General features: G+C 36.7%; 1 protein-coding gene across 10 annotated transcripts in view; it reads left to right on the top strand.

Moving 5' to 3' along the window:
- Nucleotides 1–19170, top strand: part of CCDC88A (coiled-coil domain containing 88A) — a 139469-nt gene that overhangs the window by 119456 nt on the left and 843 nt on the right. For 2 of the 10 annotated variants that reach the window (XR_004443936.1, XR_004443935.1), the window contains exons 26-34: nucleotides 3858–3941; nucleotides 4931–5131; nucleotides 5726–5797; nucleotides 7102–7182; nucleotides 10423–10688; nucleotides 10891–10997; nucleotides 11220–11350; nucleotides 15761–15860; nucleotides 16376–18902. Coding sequence is in view for 3 of the 10 variants with exons in the window: in XM_033239061.1 (XP_033094952.1) it covers nucleotides 3858–3941; nucleotides 4931–5131; nucleotides 5726–5797; nucleotides 7102–7182; nucleotides 10423–10688; nucleotides 10891–11883 (1697 nt within the window). In the remaining 7 variants the exon portion in view is untranslated. Of the gene's footprint in view, nucleotides 1–3857; nucleotides 3942–4930; nucleotides 5132–5725; nucleotides 5798–7101; nucleotides 7183–10422; nucleotides 10689–10890; nucleotides 12784–15760; nucleotides 15861–16375; nucleotides 18903–19170 lie in introns of those variants that run through there. The other 8 variants (XR_004443931.1, XR_004443930.1, XR_004443934.1 and 5 more) reach the window with 7 other exon arrangements.

The raw sequence follows: 19170 nt of genomic DNA, 5'->3' as shown, positions 1-19170 counted from the left end.
AAACTATTCACGGTGTTTTGGCCTCAGGTGAATTATCTCTGAAAACATAGTATTTTAGGGTATAGGATATTAGGCATTAATTATGGGCTATAGGACGGGCGCAATGACTCACGCCTGTAATCCCAGCACTTTGGGAGGCGGAGGCGGGTAGATCACTTGAGGTCAGGAGTTGAGGACCAGTCTGGCCAACATGGTGACAACCTCATCTCTTCTAAAAATCCAAAATTAGTCTGGCATGGTGGCGTGCACCAGCTACTCAGGAGGCTGAGGCAGGAGAATCGCTTGAACCTGGGAGGTGAAGATTGCAGTAAGCCAATATTGCACCACCGCACTTCAACCTGGGTGACAGAGCGAGACTTCGTCTCAAAAAAATAAAATAAAATTATGGGATATATTTCAGAATGCAATATAGCAATCTGAAAAGTAGAATCCATAGGTAAGCAACAGAAAAAGTCATACACATGTACATTTGTGTGTATGTGTATATATATAAACACATGTATATATATGTACATATATGTGTATGTATATATACATATGTGTGTGTGTGTGTATATACACATATATGTCTCAAGAAAGCAGTTTTATAATTCTATATCCCCACATAAAATTATGGTTACCCTGGGTCTTTTGCTGTCTGGTTTTGTCCACCAAGTAAATCTACATAAATCCTCCGAGTAGTTACTGTTTTAGAGAGATCATCAAGTTTTCTTTAAAAGGTGGCAGATAAGTTAATTTTATCTGTTATTTTTGGATATAAAATAACTGACATCTTAGTAAATAAGAAATGGGGCCGGGCGTGGTGGCTCACGCCTGTAATTCCAGCACTTTGGGAGGTTGAGGCGGGCAGATTACGAGGTCAAGAGATCGAGACCATCCTGGCCAACATGGTAAAACCCCACCTCTACTAAAAATACAAAAATTAGCTGGGCATTGTGGTGTGCTCCTGTAGTCCCAGCTACTCAGGAGGCTGAGGCAAGAGAATCGCTTGAACCCAGGAGGTGGAGGTTGCAGTGAGCCAAGATTGCGCCACTGCACCCCCAACCCTGTGCCACTGCACTCCAGCCTGCACGACAGGAGCGAGACTCCATCTCAAAAAAAAAAGAAATGGTAATAGGTATACTTAATTTTTTTTTTAAGGAAGATTTTTTTTTAAGAGATGGGTTCTTACTCTGTTGCGCAAGGTGGAGTGCACTGGTGTAATGATAGCTCACCGCAGTCTTGAACTTCTGGACTCAACGGATCCTCCTGTTTCAGCGTCATCCTCCCAAATAGCTGGGACTACAGGAAAACAGCACTGCACTGGCAATTGTTATTTTATTTAATTGTGTTTTAGAGACAGGGTCTCACTTACTATGCCCAGACTGGTCTCAAACTCCTGGCCTCAAGCGAACCTCCAGCCTTGGTCTCCCAAAGTGCTGGGATTACAGGCATGAACCACTGTGCCTGGCTTTAAAGGAAAGAAATGTCAATTCAGATATAAGCATACACAAGAAAGGCACAAAAGTCTTTTTTGAAGTCATCTTGTCTGTTTTAAGTATAAATCTGTCATCATTTCATATTCTCTGCTGAAACATCCAGAAGAAGAATCAGAAGGAAGTGATATTCTCCTTTCCTACAATTGTTCAGTTTTAGAATTTTTAAAATAAACCCCAAACCCAACAAATACTAATGTTCCCTTAATTTCAGTATGCTTTGGGAAATGAACATTGTATATGTACAAACTCATTGCTATAAGAAGAATCATTTCTTTCTGACAAATATAAAACTCCTGTTATCCTGTTCATTTTGGAAGAGTATCTGTCAGTAAAGCAGTCCTTGGAAAAAAAATTAAAAACAGAAAAAGAAATAAAAGTAAACAAGACAACATATGCATGCTGCAACCACTCAGCTTTGTTTTATCTAAGTGTCCATTTTTATATTGCTTTCAGTTCATTTCTTTTTAATCATTGAAAACAGCTGTGTTTACTAAGCTTGAAAAGAAATAGGTCAAACTAAAAGCTTAAGTGAATCATGACTGCTCCTAATAGCAATCAAACAGGTTAAAGAGCTATATGTCCATTGCACTCTCTTTAATGAATGATACTTGTCAGTTTGTCAAAAGAACTTTATTTACACGATGACAGCAAACACTAGAAAGAATGTAGTTATTAAATAGACAGTGTATAATATGTTTTTAGATCTTTATGCGAATTGTTTTTCCTAATTCCTAAATTACATGTCTAAAAAGATACAGTAATTTTTATGGTTAAATCTTACTAAAATGTGGCTTAAGAATGGTTAGTGACTCTAGTGAACGTTTTTATTTTTGTTCTAATGACTCCTATATTTTAGTGATAATCCTTTTATTCACAAAATCAAATTCCTTCAAAAGCCCTTCAAAATATCTAAAAAATGTTATACTTTTCTCTCGTTTTTTCTTGCTTTGGGGTACCTCCTTATTTTTTAGGTTTATTGGAGCTTATTGCTAATGCTTATTTCTACTATCTAAATACTCTTTTTTTTCCCCTCTTTCCCCCAACCAGTGTTTTGTAAAATGAACTTAATGTGATTGTTTATTTAATCTTTAGAAATACTTTGGTCAAAACAATGTTTATTTCAATGGTGCTGCTAAATAATGCATCAGAATCCAGTTTAAACCAAGAAGGAATTTATTTTCTTTATTAAAGTGTGATAAACTAATGAAAGGTTTTTTCGAGTGTTTTTTGTTTTGTTTTGTTTTGAGAGAGGGTCTCCTTCTGTCACCCAGGCTGGAGTGCAGTGACGTGATCATAGCTCACTACAACCTTGAACTCCTGGGCTCAAGCGATCCTCCTGCCTCACCCTCCAGAATAGCTGGTGCTCACCACCACATGGCTAATTTTTTGTAGAGATGGGTTCTCGCTCTGTTGCCCAGGCTGGTCTTGAACTCCTAGGCTCAAGCGATCCTCCTGCCTTGGCCTCCCAAAATGCTGGGATTACAGGCAGAAGTCACCATGCCTCGAAATCTTAAAGTTTTTTAAGATTGTTTTAAACATCTCCTGGGCACCCTAATTTTTGTTGCTTTATATTAATACAATACTGTGGTCGAAGGTGCATTTTCCTAAGTTATTTTTGTTTTCCAAAATAAATATTTTAACTAATGTTTAAAAAGTTAAAGTAGCTAAAATAGAGACTTCAAAAGCCTTGTACATTTTCATCATGTAGACTCTGTGAAGCACCAATAGCCTTCATTTTAAAGGTTTACCTTTACAACTTAACTAGGAAAATGGATCCCTGCATAAATAATTCTAGTCAGTTCCTGTTTTTATAGGACTGTAACCAAACCAAACTTTAAAAGTATATGTTCCTCAGGCTGGGCGTGGTGGCTCACGCCTGTAATCCCAGCACTTTGGGAGGCAGAGGTGGGTGGATCACCTGAGGTCGGGAGTTCAAGACCAGCCTGACCAACATGGAGAAACCCCATCTCTACTAAAAATACAAAATTAGCCGGGCATGGTGGCGCATGCCTGTAATTCCAGCTACTAGGGAGACTGAGGCAGGAGAATCGCAGGCGGAGGTTGCGGTGAGCCAAGATCGCGCCATTGCACTCCAGCCTGGGCAACAAGAGTGAAACTCCGTCTCAAAAAAAAAAAAAATGTATATGTTCCTCATCATTGTCTTCAGTGCTTTTCCAAGTATTTTAAAATATCAGAGTACATATTTCATATTTCATTATCACTCAGCAGCATGAGAATAATAGCCTTAATATAGCATACATAGCTAAAACTCAAACATTCATTTCTGTCCTTAATTTCAACATTTAACTCCCATCTGTTCTTCTCCCTTTTTTCTTTCATTTCCCTGTTTCTGTTTTTCCTCATGCTCTGACATTAAAGTGGTTGCACTGAAAAGACTGCCCTTTTTGAGGAACAGACCGAAGGATAAAGACAAAATGAAGGCCTGCTACCGTCGTTCCATGTGTAAGACTTTATGACAGTTCAGCTTCTTTCAACTGACTACACTGGCTTTCATTACTAATTTTTCACTAACCTTTCTCTGGACTGTGCCAATTTCCTTATTTTGCAGAGGTCAGTCTTCCTCTAATATAAGGAGCTGGAAGAATTTTTTTTTCAAGTGGCACTGAATTTGCATTATGTATATGTCCACTTATACATATACATGCATATTTCTAGTCATACATGTAACTTACTCATAAATTTCCAGTGCTTTCTAAAAATTGGCAGAAAAAAACCCTTTATATGCCATAGAGATTTTTTTCCCAAAGAAGTTTACTTAAGGAGAATATAACAAAACTTTTAGTATTAGAAATTAATTTCCTTTAATGAACCAGATTAATTAAATAAATAAAATGGCCCAAAACCCTTGAAAATGCTTGTCATTCTTTAAATAATAATATTCTGGATTTTCTTTTTTATGTGGCATGGGTAATTACATAATCACATTAAGTGTCTGTCACTTTGGATATCATCTCTTTCAGGTTTTTATTGAATGGTATACTTACTGAGTCATAAAATGAGTAATTTCTTCAGTAACCTGCTCTGACCAAGGACTTTCATTTTCAATAATGATGCTATATAAGAACTGCTCTTCATCTTACCTTTATCTATTCCATTTTTGTCACCACAAAACCACATTGTGAAGGCTGCTAATTAAAGTTTTAGCACATCGCTGCGCAATAGCATGGCAGTCGTACTTAGTAAAATTCCTTTCTCTGTCTTTTAAAGGGGGTGGAGGTGGGATAAAAGTATTTATTGAAATTTGTCAGCCTTTGGCCTACTCATTTCATTCAGCTGAATGCATGTCATAATTTAAATGAACATTTGGTTATAATTTTTTATGTCCATTTGCATTAATTCATAGACAAAAACCACAGTATTTATACTGCAAAATAGAAATACAAACAAATACATTAACCATGCTGATTCATTTGCTTTCATTTGCATCCCAGCCATGAATGACCTGGTGCAGTCCATGGTCCTAGCAGGACAGTGGACAGGTAGTACTGAGAATTTGGAGGTTCCTGATGATATTTCAACGGGTAAAAGGAGAAAAGAATTGGGAGCTATGGCCTTCTCTACTACAGCCATCAACTTTTCAACTGTCAACTCTTCTGCAGGCTTCAGACCCAAGCAGTTGGTTAATAATAAAGGTATAGGCCGTCTGCTATTTGCACTGTGGTGTCACTGTTGGCAACAAGAATTTTAATTTGACTTTTCCCTGTGTACTTTTTAAAAAGCAACAACCTGAAATAATTATCAAAACATGATTTGTATTGGATTTGGAGGAACTTTCAAATCATTTAAAAATTTTAAAACATTATACAAATAACTAAAATCTTTTCCAGGCCTCCTTTCATAATAAACAGCTAATGAATTCACAAGAAAAGGAGAAGTAAACCAGGTAAAGAGTGATAAAAGAAGGCAATGCCAGTTTTCTAAAAACTAAAAGCACTACAACTTCCAACAGAACTACCTAGAACCACCCAGGCTCTTGTTTTGCTTTGCAGGGTCAGAGGGGAGATTGTTTCATAGCTTTTGGTGTTTTCCCTAAGCAAGTCAACTCTCATTAGAGTTGCCATTTTTCTTATTCCTAGTTCCAGTTTCTGGTTGAGTCTATGAAATACGTTAAGTCAAGCTGTATTATACATGATTGAAAAACAATTTCCATATTCTGTGTAAATAAAATTTTATAATGGTTTTTTATTGCAAAAATATCTTTATATCCATTTTGCTATTTTATGTAGATACTACGTCCTTTGAAGACATAAGTCCACAAGGTGTTAGTGATGATTCTAGTACGGGATCAAGAGTTCATGGTAAGATAATGAACTTTATTTAGAGAGTACACATTAAATACAGAATGGGAATGCTAGGACTCTTGCACTTAATAGGTGAATGTGGCATTGCCAGCAAGCATGTTTTCTCTATCCTGCATCTCTTAGTTACCTCTACCATTTCTTCAAACCTAATACTCCCTTCTGCCTCTTTTAAGATAATTGCTTCATCTAAATATTCTCTATTTTAGCCAAGGTCATTTATAAAGTATGCCTGCACAGTCTTCAAAGGTAATTTTGTTACCATTTTTGTATAAGGTTAAAGTTATAAGAGTTGTATTTTGCCATTGGTTTAAAATGCCAATTTAAAATACTAGTTTAAAATATTAAAAATATTTGTTTTAAAGGATAAACTTTAAGAAACTAATTTTTGGGCCAGGGACAGTGGCTCATGCCTGTAATCCCAGCACTTTGGGAGGCGGAGGCATGCAGATCACCTGAGGTCAGGAGTTCGAGACCAGCCTGGCCCAACATGGAGAAACCCCATCTGTACTACAAATACAAAAATTAGTTGGGTGTGGTGGCAGGCACCTGTAATCCCAGCTACTTGGGAGGCTGAGGCAGGAGAATCGCTTGAACCCAGGAGGCAGAGGTTGCAGTGAGCCAAGATTGTGCCATTGCACTCCAGCCTGGGTGACAGAGCGAGACTCTGACTCAAAAAGAAGCCAATTTTTGGGCAATGTTGAGTATTTCAGATTTTTCCATTTCTGTCCGGAAAATCCCAGCCTCCCAAGTAGCTGGGATTACAAACTATTAGCAATAAGTGGATAACATGTTAAAGGAATTTTAATGTAAGCAGGGTTTTAAGAGTTAGCATAGGGCAGTGTTAACTATACAGTTGTTTCCCTTGTTACAGATAGGAATACAGGACATTAACTGTATAGATGCTTGTATTCCTCCTCTTCTTGGTATCTCTGCAGTGTGCAGAGTTCCTTGTCTGATCTGTTGTAAGTGACCCAATCAGTAGCATTTTGGGGGATCTAGGGGGATATGTCATTCTATTCAACTAAAACACTCCTGGCATATCCATTTAGAACTCATTTTCAAATCTGAGTATGCACTTTATCCTCCTCTTTGAATCTCAACTATTGTCTCAGAAGTGTCCTGTTCTAACGTGTCTCTCTCAATGAACTATCTGGAAATTTCCTTTCTAATTTGTGGGCATGCTCATCTTGTGAAAGTATGCATGATTGCTTCCTCAAAGCATTCTGTAATCAGAATGTAAAAGCTCATCAGCATCATCAGCTAGAAGTTTTATCACACTGTCTCCTGGTTTTTTCATTTAGCTTCAAGACCAGCCAGCCTTGATAGTGGCAGAACATCCACTAGCAATAGCAATAATAATGCTTCACTACATGAAGTCAAAGGTATGCTGTAGGTAAATTTATTAATGCACTCCATCCATTTCCAGTATTTAAAGGTGGGAGATGGGATGAAGTTTCTGGGGTAAAGCATGAAATCCAAATCATCTATGTTTGGAACATAGTTGTTTGGAACATTTTATACTTTTCACATTGTAATACAAATGTATTTCAATGTATACAAATGTAAAAACAGGAGCAGTTATTTAGTTTCAGTTTTTCGTCTTCACAGACAAAAGTCTTATGGTAATATTTATACTTCAAAATTATCTATAGGTCCTTATTTTACTGACATTTTTTCTTTGACGTGAAAATGATTGTCCTTCATTTTCTTATGATGCATGGACATTGAACTCACATTACTCATATTTTAGAAATATGTTTGACTTAATTTATCCACAAAATAAGGGGATGGATTTTGTGTTTAATTTGAGAAACAACTATTTGTGTGTGTGTGTGTGTGTGTGTGTGTGTGTGTGTGTGTGTGTGTATAAAACAAGAACTACATGAATGCATTTGGCTCATGTAAGGAATTATTTCAAGATTTGTTTTCTTAATGTTTAAATATGCATTCCAAGGTGAGATATTTAAGTAATTGTCTGGAAACCTTGACTGATAACTTTTTCCTCAAAGATACTCTGTCTACTCAGATTCTGGAAGTTGTTTGTTTTGAGATGGAGTCTTACTGTGTCGCCTAGGCTGGAGTGCAGTGCTGTGATCTCAGCTCACTGTAACCTCCACCTCCCAGGTTCAAGCCATTCTCCTGTTGCAGCCTCCCAAGTACCTGGAACTACAGGTGCCAACCACCACCACACCCAGCTAATTTTTTGTATTTTTAGTGGAGACAGGGTTTCACCATGCTGACAAGGCTGGTCTTGAACTCCTGACCTCAGGTGATCCACCTGCCTCGGCCTCCCAAAGCGCTGGGATTACAGGTGTGAGCCACCACGCCTGGCCTGGAAGGTTTTCTTTTTTCTTTTTTCTTTTTTTTTTTTTGTGAGATGGGTTCTCGCTGTGTCACCCAGGCTTAGAGTGCAGTGGTACTATCTCAAATCACTGCAACTTCCACCTCCCAGACTCAAGCGATCCTACCACCTCAGCCTCCCGAGTAACTGGGACTACAGAGACCCATGCCACCATGCCCAGCTAGTTTTTTTGTATTTTTGTTAGAGACAGGGTTTCTAACATGTTGCCCAGGCTTGTCTCGAACTCCTGAGCTCAAGTGAGTCACCTCATCCAGCCTCTGAATTATTTAACCAACATATCATAGTTATTCTCTGTACTCCAGAATTGTCAGGTTACAAAGAATGCATTTGTTTTGTTCCTTTTTGTATTATAAAATTATTTTGTCTCAGTTGTAATTTTATTTTATCAATTAATGCTATGACATTAGTACAGTGATCTGAAATACCTAATTTTGAGGTGGGAGTTTTAAAAAATTTTTATCATGTTTTTCAGATTTCTTTGTTCCTTCCCCACTCCCACTACTTCATTTGACTAGCCTTAAAAGAAATAAATTATTTAATTAAAAATGTTTTTACATCCAGTAGAAAAATGTAGTCTGAAAATATGATTTTTTTTCTGATTTGAAAATTTAAGAAACTCTTACTTTTGTAAAATGTTACATAAGTTGAGCCAAATTCTTTCGTGGCCCACTTTACTCTCTGTGACTGGGAAACCATGGAAAGTTGCATTTTCTGTTTTGATGTACAGTTTGTTAGTGATCAAAACAAATCAGTACTCTTAAGGAACACCAAGATTTGAGGGAGTTGTATTCTAGAACTAGCTAATTTGCGTTTTATATAGTTGCTAATGTCAACTGAGTCTTTTAAGGTTATATAGGCACCATATCAACAGTGGACAGCAAGATGATCAAGACTTTTAAAAAAGAATAAAGCACTACATATTTGATTTTATACTTTTACTGAAATGTTGTAAGTAATTGCTTCATGTCTTTATTTAACTTTTCTTATATGTATGCTATTTAAATTTTTTTAAATGTTTAAAGTTACTCATGTAGGATGAACAGAGAAGCCTTCAAGTAGTAATGAGGACTTCTTAGATAAGCAAAGAATTAAAATAGAATTTTCTGCATTTAGAACAGTTTTTGGTCTTAACATACTGAAATAATATAAAATTCACCTAATGAGCCAGGTATGGTGGCTCACGCCTGTATTCCCAGCACTTTGGGAGGCTGAGGTGGGCAGATCACTTGAGGTCAGGAGTTAGAGACCAACCTGGCCAACATGATGAAACCCCGTCTCTACTAAAATACAAAAATTAGCCTGGCATGGTGGCGCATGCCTGTAATCCCAGCCACTTGGGAGGCAAAGGCAAGAAAACCACTTGAACCCAGGAGGCCGAGGTTGTAGTGAGCTGTGATCGTGCCACTGCATTCCAGCATGGGCAACAGAGTGAGATCCCATCTCAAAAAAAAAAAAAAAATGTGTGCGTGTGTGTATGTATGTGTATATATATATGTGTGTGTATGTATATATATATATGTGTGTATATATATATATTTTTTCATCTAATCATGTTCTTATCCTAAATTGTGAGGCATTTTATTTTATTTACTTTATTTATTTATTTTTGAGACAGTCTCAGGCCAGAGTGCACTGGTGCAATCTCTGTTCACTGCAACCTCCACCTTCCAGGATCAAGCGATTCTCCTGCCTCAGCCTCCTGGGTAGCTGGGACTACAGGCGTGTACCACCACGCCTGGCTAACTTTTTGTATTTTTAGTAGAGGCGGGGTTTCACCATATTGGCCAGGCTGGTCTCCAACTCCTGACCTCGTGATTCGCCTGCTTCAGCCTCCCAAAGTGCTGGGATTACAGGCATGAGCTACTGCGCCTGGCCTGTGAGGCATTTTATAACTATTTGAACCTAACTTTTTAAAAAAATGTATTATTCACTTATTTATTTATTCATTCATTTACTCATCAAATGTATTGAATGCTTTGTATGAGGCTCTGTTCAGGCTCTGAGTGTGGTAGTAAAAGCAAATCTTTGCCCTTGTGGAGTTTACAATAGTTGTCAGTTTGACAAAGTAAGGAAGCAGGCTATGGCAGACAATTGTTACACTGATAAAAGATGGACATTGTTTACTAAGCATTTCTAAATAAAGCTTGAAAGTAAATTTGGCTGTTCATATAATTTGGACACAGTCAACAAATGTTATTACTCATAAAGTATTAATCCCATTTCTATTATTGAAATGTCAACACACCATTTACTCCAAAAGCAGGTGCAGTTAATAACCAAAGCAGGCCACAAAGCCACAGCAGTGGAGAATTTAGCCTGCTTCATGACCATGAGGCTTGGTCCAGCAGTGGTAGCAGTCCAATCCAGTACTTGAAAAGACAGACCAGATCAAGTCCAGTGCTCCAACACAAAATATCTGAAACACTGGAGAGTCGACATCACAAAATCAAAACTGGTTCCCCTGGAAGTGAAGTTGTTACTCTACAACAGTTTTTGGAAGAAAGCAATAAGCTTACCTCAATACAGGTTAGTTTTATCTATGATGACCTTAATTTAGATGAACACCACAAGTTAAATTTCTATAATTGAACTTCAGAGCTTTTTTTTTTTTTTAAGTGAAGGAGTATTCAGAGATACCCACAATTTTATATTGCACAGTCTGCTGAATCAGGAAAGTAAAAACATGGTACTATATTCACTAACCTGCTTTGAATTTTTTTTAAAACAGATAAAGTCCTCAAGTCAAGAAAATCTTTTAGATGAAGTAATGAAAAGTCTGTCTGTTTCTTCTGACTTTTTGGGAAAAGACAAACCAGTTAGCTGTGGTCTGGCCAGGTCAGTAAGTGGAAAAACCCCAGGGGACTTCTATGATAGATGGACAACTAAGCCTGAGTTTTTGAGACCTGGTCCTCGAAAAACTGAAGATACCTACTTCATTAGTTCTGCAGGAAAACCTACACCAGGCACTCAAGGAAAGATAAAATTAGTAAAAGAATCTTCTCTGTCACGACAATCAAAAGATAGTAACCCTTATGCCACTTTACCTCGTGCAAGCAGCGTGATCTCAACTGCCGAAGGAACTACAAGAAGGACAAGCATCCATGATTTTTTGACCAAGGACAGTAGACTGCCTATATCAGTTGATTCATCACCAGCTGCTGCTGACAGCAACACCACTGCAGCATCTAGTGAGTACCATTTACACCAGTGGTCCTCTCATATACTTGACAGCCCAACACATACTATAGGTTCTTGTGCCCAAAATGATTTAGCTATAGACATGCCTGAGTCTCTATATGTGCGGGCTAGAAATTCAAGAACAGACAGGTCACATTTTCTAAACCAAACTTTTGCCACTATTAAGATGCCTAGTGATGCATTCGGAATGTTGGCAAAAGATAGCATAGGGCCATTTACTGTGGCCCATTCATCTCAGCCATTCTTATCCCTGAATACAGAATTAGTTAGTAACATAAGTGGGTTACCTCCTAGGCCAGTCACCAGAATAACTGACCAGGCTTCTGCCTCTTTGGATAAACCTGCACAGAAAGAACATGAACAGTTTTCTGATCATCAGAACCCTAGTAACAGTAACCTACAGTTTTCTGTAAATAGCAGCAATCTTGTCACTCCTGCATGCCTCTGTCCTGATGACACAGAAGCTGCATTGTTGGTTTCTGAGGATAATCAAACTGTTTGGTATGAATATGGTTGTATATGATCAAAACTGCACAATATAATATATTGATGTTATTTGATATGCACTGCTTCTCTAATATTATTTGAAAAGTTGCTGTTAACAAAATATTTGGCTAGGTTTATATTTTTTATTTAAAATTGTTGCACAGTGTTCAGCTGTACATGATGGCATGTGTATTAATGTGAATGTGTAACCACACCAAAGTCTGCATGAAATATTAATTGCTTTGTCCGTTTGCTGCATGCCTTTAAAAACCTTAACCATACATGCTCCTCCTTCACATTTTTTGTTGCCTGATACGATTGTTACTTTGATATCCAGAAGCATGTTAAAACAGTTGCATGGTGTCTTACCAAGAAGACATTTCCAAGTCATATTTGCTTTGTTGCTTCTGGAAAAAAAAAAGTTCATTTTCTCCCTCCCTTCCTCCTCTTCCCACCCATCACTTGCTCTTCCTCTCACTCCTTTTTTTCTTCCAGAATGTGTACTTTATATTGTACCTGTACAATATCAGGAGGGAAAATGTAAAAAGATGTTTTCTTTTGTCATTTAATTAGGCCATCTGTCCTGTTTTAAAGAAAGAGTTAATAATTCAATACTTTATATAACAAATAGTAACTAATACCCATATTTATAAAACACTTTTCAGATTTAAAAGATTGTTAATACTTATAAACTTAGTGTTATCCTTAGAAAACCCCATCAAATTTAAATGTGATTTACACAGTGACTGGGAACATTTGTATTTATTGTTTCTTCTCTGCACTTTTCATCATCTGATAAATACAAGAGCTCAAGTAACTGTCTTTTTTTCAAGATGGCTTCTATACTTGAAATCAGTTAATACAATAGTTTTTCTAGTTCTTTTTTTCATATAGAGTCAAAGAGAAATAAACCAAATCATACTCATTGTGTTGGAAATCTGTATTTTTACTTCTAATCAAAAAGGGTAGCAAGTTTACAAAGTGGTAAAAATTACTTCTATAATTAATCTATTATTAAATTACACATGTATGTCCTTAAAACAATTTTTAAAAATGAATAATCACACTAAAATGTAAAATTAGAACTTGTAACCACTTAAACAAGTATGTTTCTAGTAGAACAAATTTTAGAACTAAGAATGAATACAAACTCTTTAGCTTAAAAAAAAAGAGAAAATATTTGTTAACTTTGACTCCAGTGCAAAGAAGTTTTATTTTTGTGTTCACAGCACTTTTACAGCAAATTAGCTAAATTTGAATCTCTAACTCCCAGAATGGCTAAAAACAAAAAAACCCATAACCCTGATCCGTTTACTTCCAGAGGAATACATGTTAGCATTCTCTCTGGAATGTTTTTTGCCATTTGGATTTAGCCTATATATTACTGATAATGACTCAGCCTGGCACCTGGAAGGAACACCTTGAAATGTGAGCATGTGGGGATGAAATTATATTATACTTGTTGTTATTGTATTAAGTTGTTATTAACTGGACCAAAGAAAAAATATGTAGAGAATATTTGCCTAATGAAATTTGTCTCCTTTATAATCATACTTTTTTTCTGATAGCTATTACAAAAAAAAAAAAATGGTTCTGGTGCAGGTAATCAAATGAACACAATCAAAGAATTGTCGTATTTTAGTACCACCTAATATACTTTTTGCATCCTTCTATTTTATTCTCAGTTACCTCCCGGTCAGTCTAACATTTCAAATGTATTTGGCGCTAATATTTTCCCTTTTGCTTTTTCATAAGCCAGTAATAAAACTTAATGGTAAATATAGCTGAAATTAAATGGGGGCAATATATGACACAAATGTTATAATTAGTGTTATTTCTTTTCCACACTGAGTCAAAGATTATTTCACAGCTATTTCAACTTTTTAGATATCATAATTCTGACCATAACACTTTAAAATATATTTATTAATTCAAAATTCATTGAAAAATCACATGCTATGATATTAAAATTATGTGATTATTTTACAAAATTAGACCTATAGGAAAGAACTATTTACTACCCAAATAGCTATATGTATATATGCAGCATGTTTTCAAAAAAAAAAAAAACATACACTGTGCATGTAAGAGAAATATGTATCATGTCCATGTGTCCTGAGGACTGTTGGAAAATGCAATCTAGACTTCAGAAATCATCACCTGCTGTGGCGTCATAAAATTTCCCCAAAACAACACTAGTTCTTTTTTTTTTTTTTTTTTTTTTTAAGATGGAATCTCACTCTGTTGCCTAGGCTGGAGTACAGTGGCATGATATCAGCTCACTGAAACCTCTGCCTCCTGGGTTCAGGCGATTCTCCTGCCTCAGCCTCCTGAGCAACTGGGATTACAGGAGCATGCCATGACCGACGCCTGGCAAATTTTTGTATTTTTAGCAGAGATGGAGTTTCACCATGTTGGCCAGGCTAATCTCCAGCTCCTGACCAGCTTCCCAGAGTCCTGGGATTACAGGCGTGAGCCACCGCGATTGCACAACACTAGTTCTTATCTATGTTTTATCATAACATTTGGAATCAAATTTTTAGTGGTGGAAATACCTTAGAAATCATATGGAACCAATGTGTCCCAAACATTTAAGAAAGACAACACTTTCTGTAAGTGAAATCTTACATGGATTCCCCAAATTTTAAAAAACTAATTTCATTTAAAGTGAAAGTGAAGCAACTCTGACTCAATTGAGCAGTTGCACTTATTTTCTCTAAGACACCTCCAGTTCTCCAAAGGATTATTTGTAAAACTATTCGAAGATTCAGTATCCTAATTTTATTAATGATGAAGCTGGATAGCTTTCAGTATTCCTGGCCTACCTTTCTAGAAATTTTAAACATATTCTTATGCACTGCATCCCGTTTGACCAAAGCAATTTTAGCTATAACCAATGTAAGGAGGAACATTATTTGCCTATAAAATATGCATCAAGCCCTGGTTTTCTTAGTAAATAATACAAATATTTCATTCCAGATGGTTTTGCTACTACATGCAAGATTATGTTTAAAACTATAGGTGACCATTTAGGAAATAAACATAGTAAGGCTATCTGGCACTAAGAGGGGGGAAAATGTAATTGTTATAGTTTTTTAAAAAATTAGAGGCCGGGCGCGGTGGCTCAAGCCTGTAATCCCAGCACTTTGGGAGGCCGAGACGGGCGGATCACGAGGTCAGGAGATCGAGACCATCCTGGCTAATACGGTGAAACCCTGTCTCTACTAAAAAATACAAAAAACTAGCCGGGCGACGAGGCGGGCGCCTGTAGTCCCAGCTACTCGGGAGGCTGAGGCAGGAGAATGGCGTAAACCCGGGAGGCGGAGCTTGCAGTGAGCTGAGATCCGGCCACTGCACTCCAGCCTGGGTGGCAGAGCAAGACTCCGTCTCAAAAAAAAAAAAAAAAAATTATAGCTTTCCTAGGAATATTACTTACAGCTTTAAAATATAAAAATCGCCGGGCGCGGTGACTCAAGCCTGTAATCCCAGCACTTTGGGAGGCCGAGACGGGCGGATCACGAGGTCAGGAGATCAAGACCATCCTGGCTAACACGGTGAAACCCTGTCTCTACTAAAAAATACAAAAAACTAGCTGGGCGAGGTGGCGGCCGCCTGTAGTCCCAGCTACTCAGGAGGCTGAGTCAGGAGAATGGCGTAAACCCTGGAGGCAGAGCTTGCAGTGAGCTGAGATCCGGCCACTGCACTCCAACCTGGGTGACAGAGCAAGACTCTGTCTCAAAAAAAATAAAATATAAAAATCAATCTTTAAGTATTGAGATGCCTATGCAATTAATAATTTTCCCAGTTACAGATTCCTTCTCCTTGCCCTACTCAGTGAAAGTGCATTTCTTATCTTCTGAATTGTATTTTGTTTCATCTTTGACTAAATAATATGAAATGCTTTTCTCCTGCAGATGTGGACAAAGTACAAGAAAGCAGAAATTCAAAAAGCAGGTCTAGGGAGCAACAAAGCTCCTAATTCTGTTACCCACTACATGACATGTGGGCCAAGTGGTGAGTTTCCTGCTTAAAATGTAAATGAGATTAGTCTCATTTATACAAACTAACCAAATTAAGTGTGAAACAAGAGCACATTGCATTAACAGATGTAAATATTGCTTGCTTAATTCATTGATTTTCTGTTCTACTTACTAGTGAAGCAAGATGAGTTGGCTGCCATAGGTTTTTACTTGTCAGCGCAAGGAACAAGTTTTTTTGTTTTTAAGTTTTTTTCTCACTTTAAATTTAATTTTACTAGTGAATTATGTTCTAGGAATTACTTTTTTAGTTTGAAGCCTTTTGTGGTAGGAATACAACTTCCCCACAGTTTTCTTGAAAATTAATGAGAATAAACTAAATGCCTATTCTATGATGAGCCACTCAAAAATTATCTCTGATTTTCTGTCATTCTCATTCTTATAGAAATATCTGGTGCATGCTGTTCTTGTAGTGGCTGCTCTGTATTTTGTATCTCTCTTCAAGCTTTTCTTATATTTTCTTTCTTCTTTCTACCTTCCAACTAAATACAGAGAGAAAAGTGTCCTTCAGTTTCTCAGTATGAAGCCTTTATTTGTGAAGTAACAAGACACCTAGCAACTATAGGAATCATTTTTTAAAATCTTTAAGGAGACTTTTAACAGTCCTTCGTGAATAGAGCAGGCAAGAAATACAAACCTTCATTCCTTGAATCAAGGAGCACTACTGGATTCAACTGCCAAAATTTTTTAAAGGTTTTAGGACTTACTATACCTTGTACTGTTAAGATCTACTGAATAAAGGACGTTCTCTCGCTAAGGACCAAGTGTTTTAAGGTTAAGTGTTTAAAGAAGTACTCCAAGAACAATCTGCTTTTTTCATCATTTGTTTTATGAATTTATCCATGTTTGCTTAATGCTTCTGCTAAGTGTTAGCCAAAATCTAGCCATTTATATTTAGTTGTGTAAACCTAAATTAAATGCTGTAGTATTTTGTGGAATGTACTATATAGCAAGATACAGAGAAAGTTGTTTTGGCATGTCAGAGCCTTATTTGGTTAGCAGACTGCATGTGTTGGTACTTTTTTTTCTTAAAGCCAATTATTTTGATGCAAAAGAAATTCAGTTTATAAGATAAATCTGAAAAATCCATAACGAAATAGGAGTTATAAAAAATTTATAGTGATATTAATCTTTACATATTTCCCATTAAGCAACACTAAGCATACATGCGTTAATCCACGGTAAAGAGTGTTTTTCTGAAACTTTTTTTAGTAAGATGGTTTTCCAGCAAATGGCATTCCCAAGATAAAGCTGTTGTGCTTTAACTCATTTCTTTTCTTTGGTATTGGGTTATGTATGTGTGTGTATTTTTTTAACTTGAGAGCTGACTGTTGCTTAAGAAGTTTTCTAATGGCAAAAAGAATGTAAATAACTTACTATGATCTGCATTTTGCCAGAAACTCATTTATAATTAAGGCTATCATTTATTAATGACTTTTTTCTCCTTTATAATATTACATTAAAGTTGATAATTGTTATTGGTACTTTTGAAATATTTGTATGCATTTGTTACCTTTAAACATTTGGAAGAAGCACAAAAAAATAGATTTAGTTAACCCAGGAAACATCAATTTTTTTAGTAGTTCCAATTTTATATCACAGTTTTATTTTCTTATGAAATCAAAAAATGCATTGATACTCATTAATGCAAATTCATTATTTAACATCAATATCAGAGTAATCTTCAAGGTCTGAAATGAGAAAGATACTGACTTTTTAAAATTTTAACAGTGTACTTCTTAGGCTTTCATTACCAGCTCTAAAGAACTTTTTGGAATAATTCCATATTCCGTAGTGTGTGGTTTATGAGTTGTGGGTTTCATCACTAACCCAGTAACCATGAGAAAAGTCTCTCTCCCTCTGTCTCTCTTTCTCTCTCTCTCTCTCTTTCGTAGGCCAGTAGCAATGTTGTGTTCACAGTTTACTTTCCAAAAGACCATCAATAAAAAAGAGAGCATGTTTCAATTGAAATGGAACTTAAGAGAACTTGAACTTACTTACATACTTCAATGCCACCGATAACTTAGGTTTTACCACCAAATGCTGTTAACATTAAATCATTTTGAAACTCTTGGATGAAAGGTGCTATGTAAATGTAAATACAAAGGATTCTTACTAACATACAAATAATGCACAACAGAAATATTTAAAACCTATTCTGTAGACTTTGAAACATCTCTCTCTGTCATAACTCCCTGGATTCAAGTAGCACATTGGTAATAGGTGTCAGAGCAGTCTAGAGACACTTGCATGTCAAAAACTGTACATTCATTTTTAGGTGGATAAAAGTAAACATAGAAATTATGTTATGGCTAAATACAGTAAGTGGGTAACTTAGATTTATATTAGCTAGCATCTAATTTGCACAACTAGAACATATCCCAGAACAATTACTGAAAAGCTGAAATTTAATGAGTGGTGAGGTAGCCCAGTGAGGGCGAATGACATCACAGCTTGACCTCTCCAGAACACTAATATCTTAAAATAGAGAACATGCTGCGTTAAGTGCATTAGTGCTTCAAGCAGAAAATGCTGAAAAACAGCCTGTAAAGTACTGAATCTGAGTAGGCTGACCCTGAGAAGGGACAGTTAAAGAGACAACCAAGGGAACACATTGAGACTACAAAAATATGAATAATCTCAATTATATTCATCACACTTTTTTCATACCATTTCAAGAAAGGACTAGATAAGAGTAACCACATGAATATTTTACTTTCTCCAGTATACCTTGAGAAGCAAACCTTGTAGGAAGCCACTCTTCTCCCTTAAACTTCTGCCAAACAATAATAAAGTCAACTGGAAACTAATTGGAGCCGTTTTAACTGGGGCCTGACATGCTTTAAATTATCTGGCTCTATTCTAAATCAACACCTAAACCCCCAAGGAAACTGCAGAATCAATATACAGGGTAATAGCTTTGGTTCAGAGCTCCAATAATGTGCTTCAGATCTGTCCATGTGGAAACGCTTTCGTCCAAATTTTTTAATTGGTGGTTACCAAACAGTTCACAAAACAGGTTTTTTGTTTGTTTGTTTTGGGTTTTTTTTTTTTTTTTTTGAGACGGAGTCTCGCTCAGTCGCCCAGGCTGGAGTGCAGTGGCCGGATCTCAGCTCACTGCAAGCTCCGCCTCCCGGGTTTACGCCATTCTCCTGCCTCAGCCTCCAGAGTACCTGGGACTACAGGCGCCGCCACCTCGCCCGGCTAGTTTTTTGGCTATTTTTTTGTATTTTTTAGTAGAGACGGGGTTTCACCGTATTAGCCAGGATGGTCTCGATCTCCTGACC

Source organism: Trachypithecus francoisi, unplaced genomic scaffold (assembly GCF_009764315.1).
Source record: "Trachypithecus francoisi isolate TF-2019V2 unplaced genomic scaffold, Tfra_2.0 Lachesis_group17, whole genome shotgun sequence".
Taxonomy (NCBI): domain Eukaryota; kingdom Metazoa; phylum Chordata; class Mammalia; order Primates; family Cercopithecidae; genus Trachypithecus; species Trachypithecus francoisi.
This window is presented reverse-complemented; position numbering and strand designations above follow the sequence as displayed.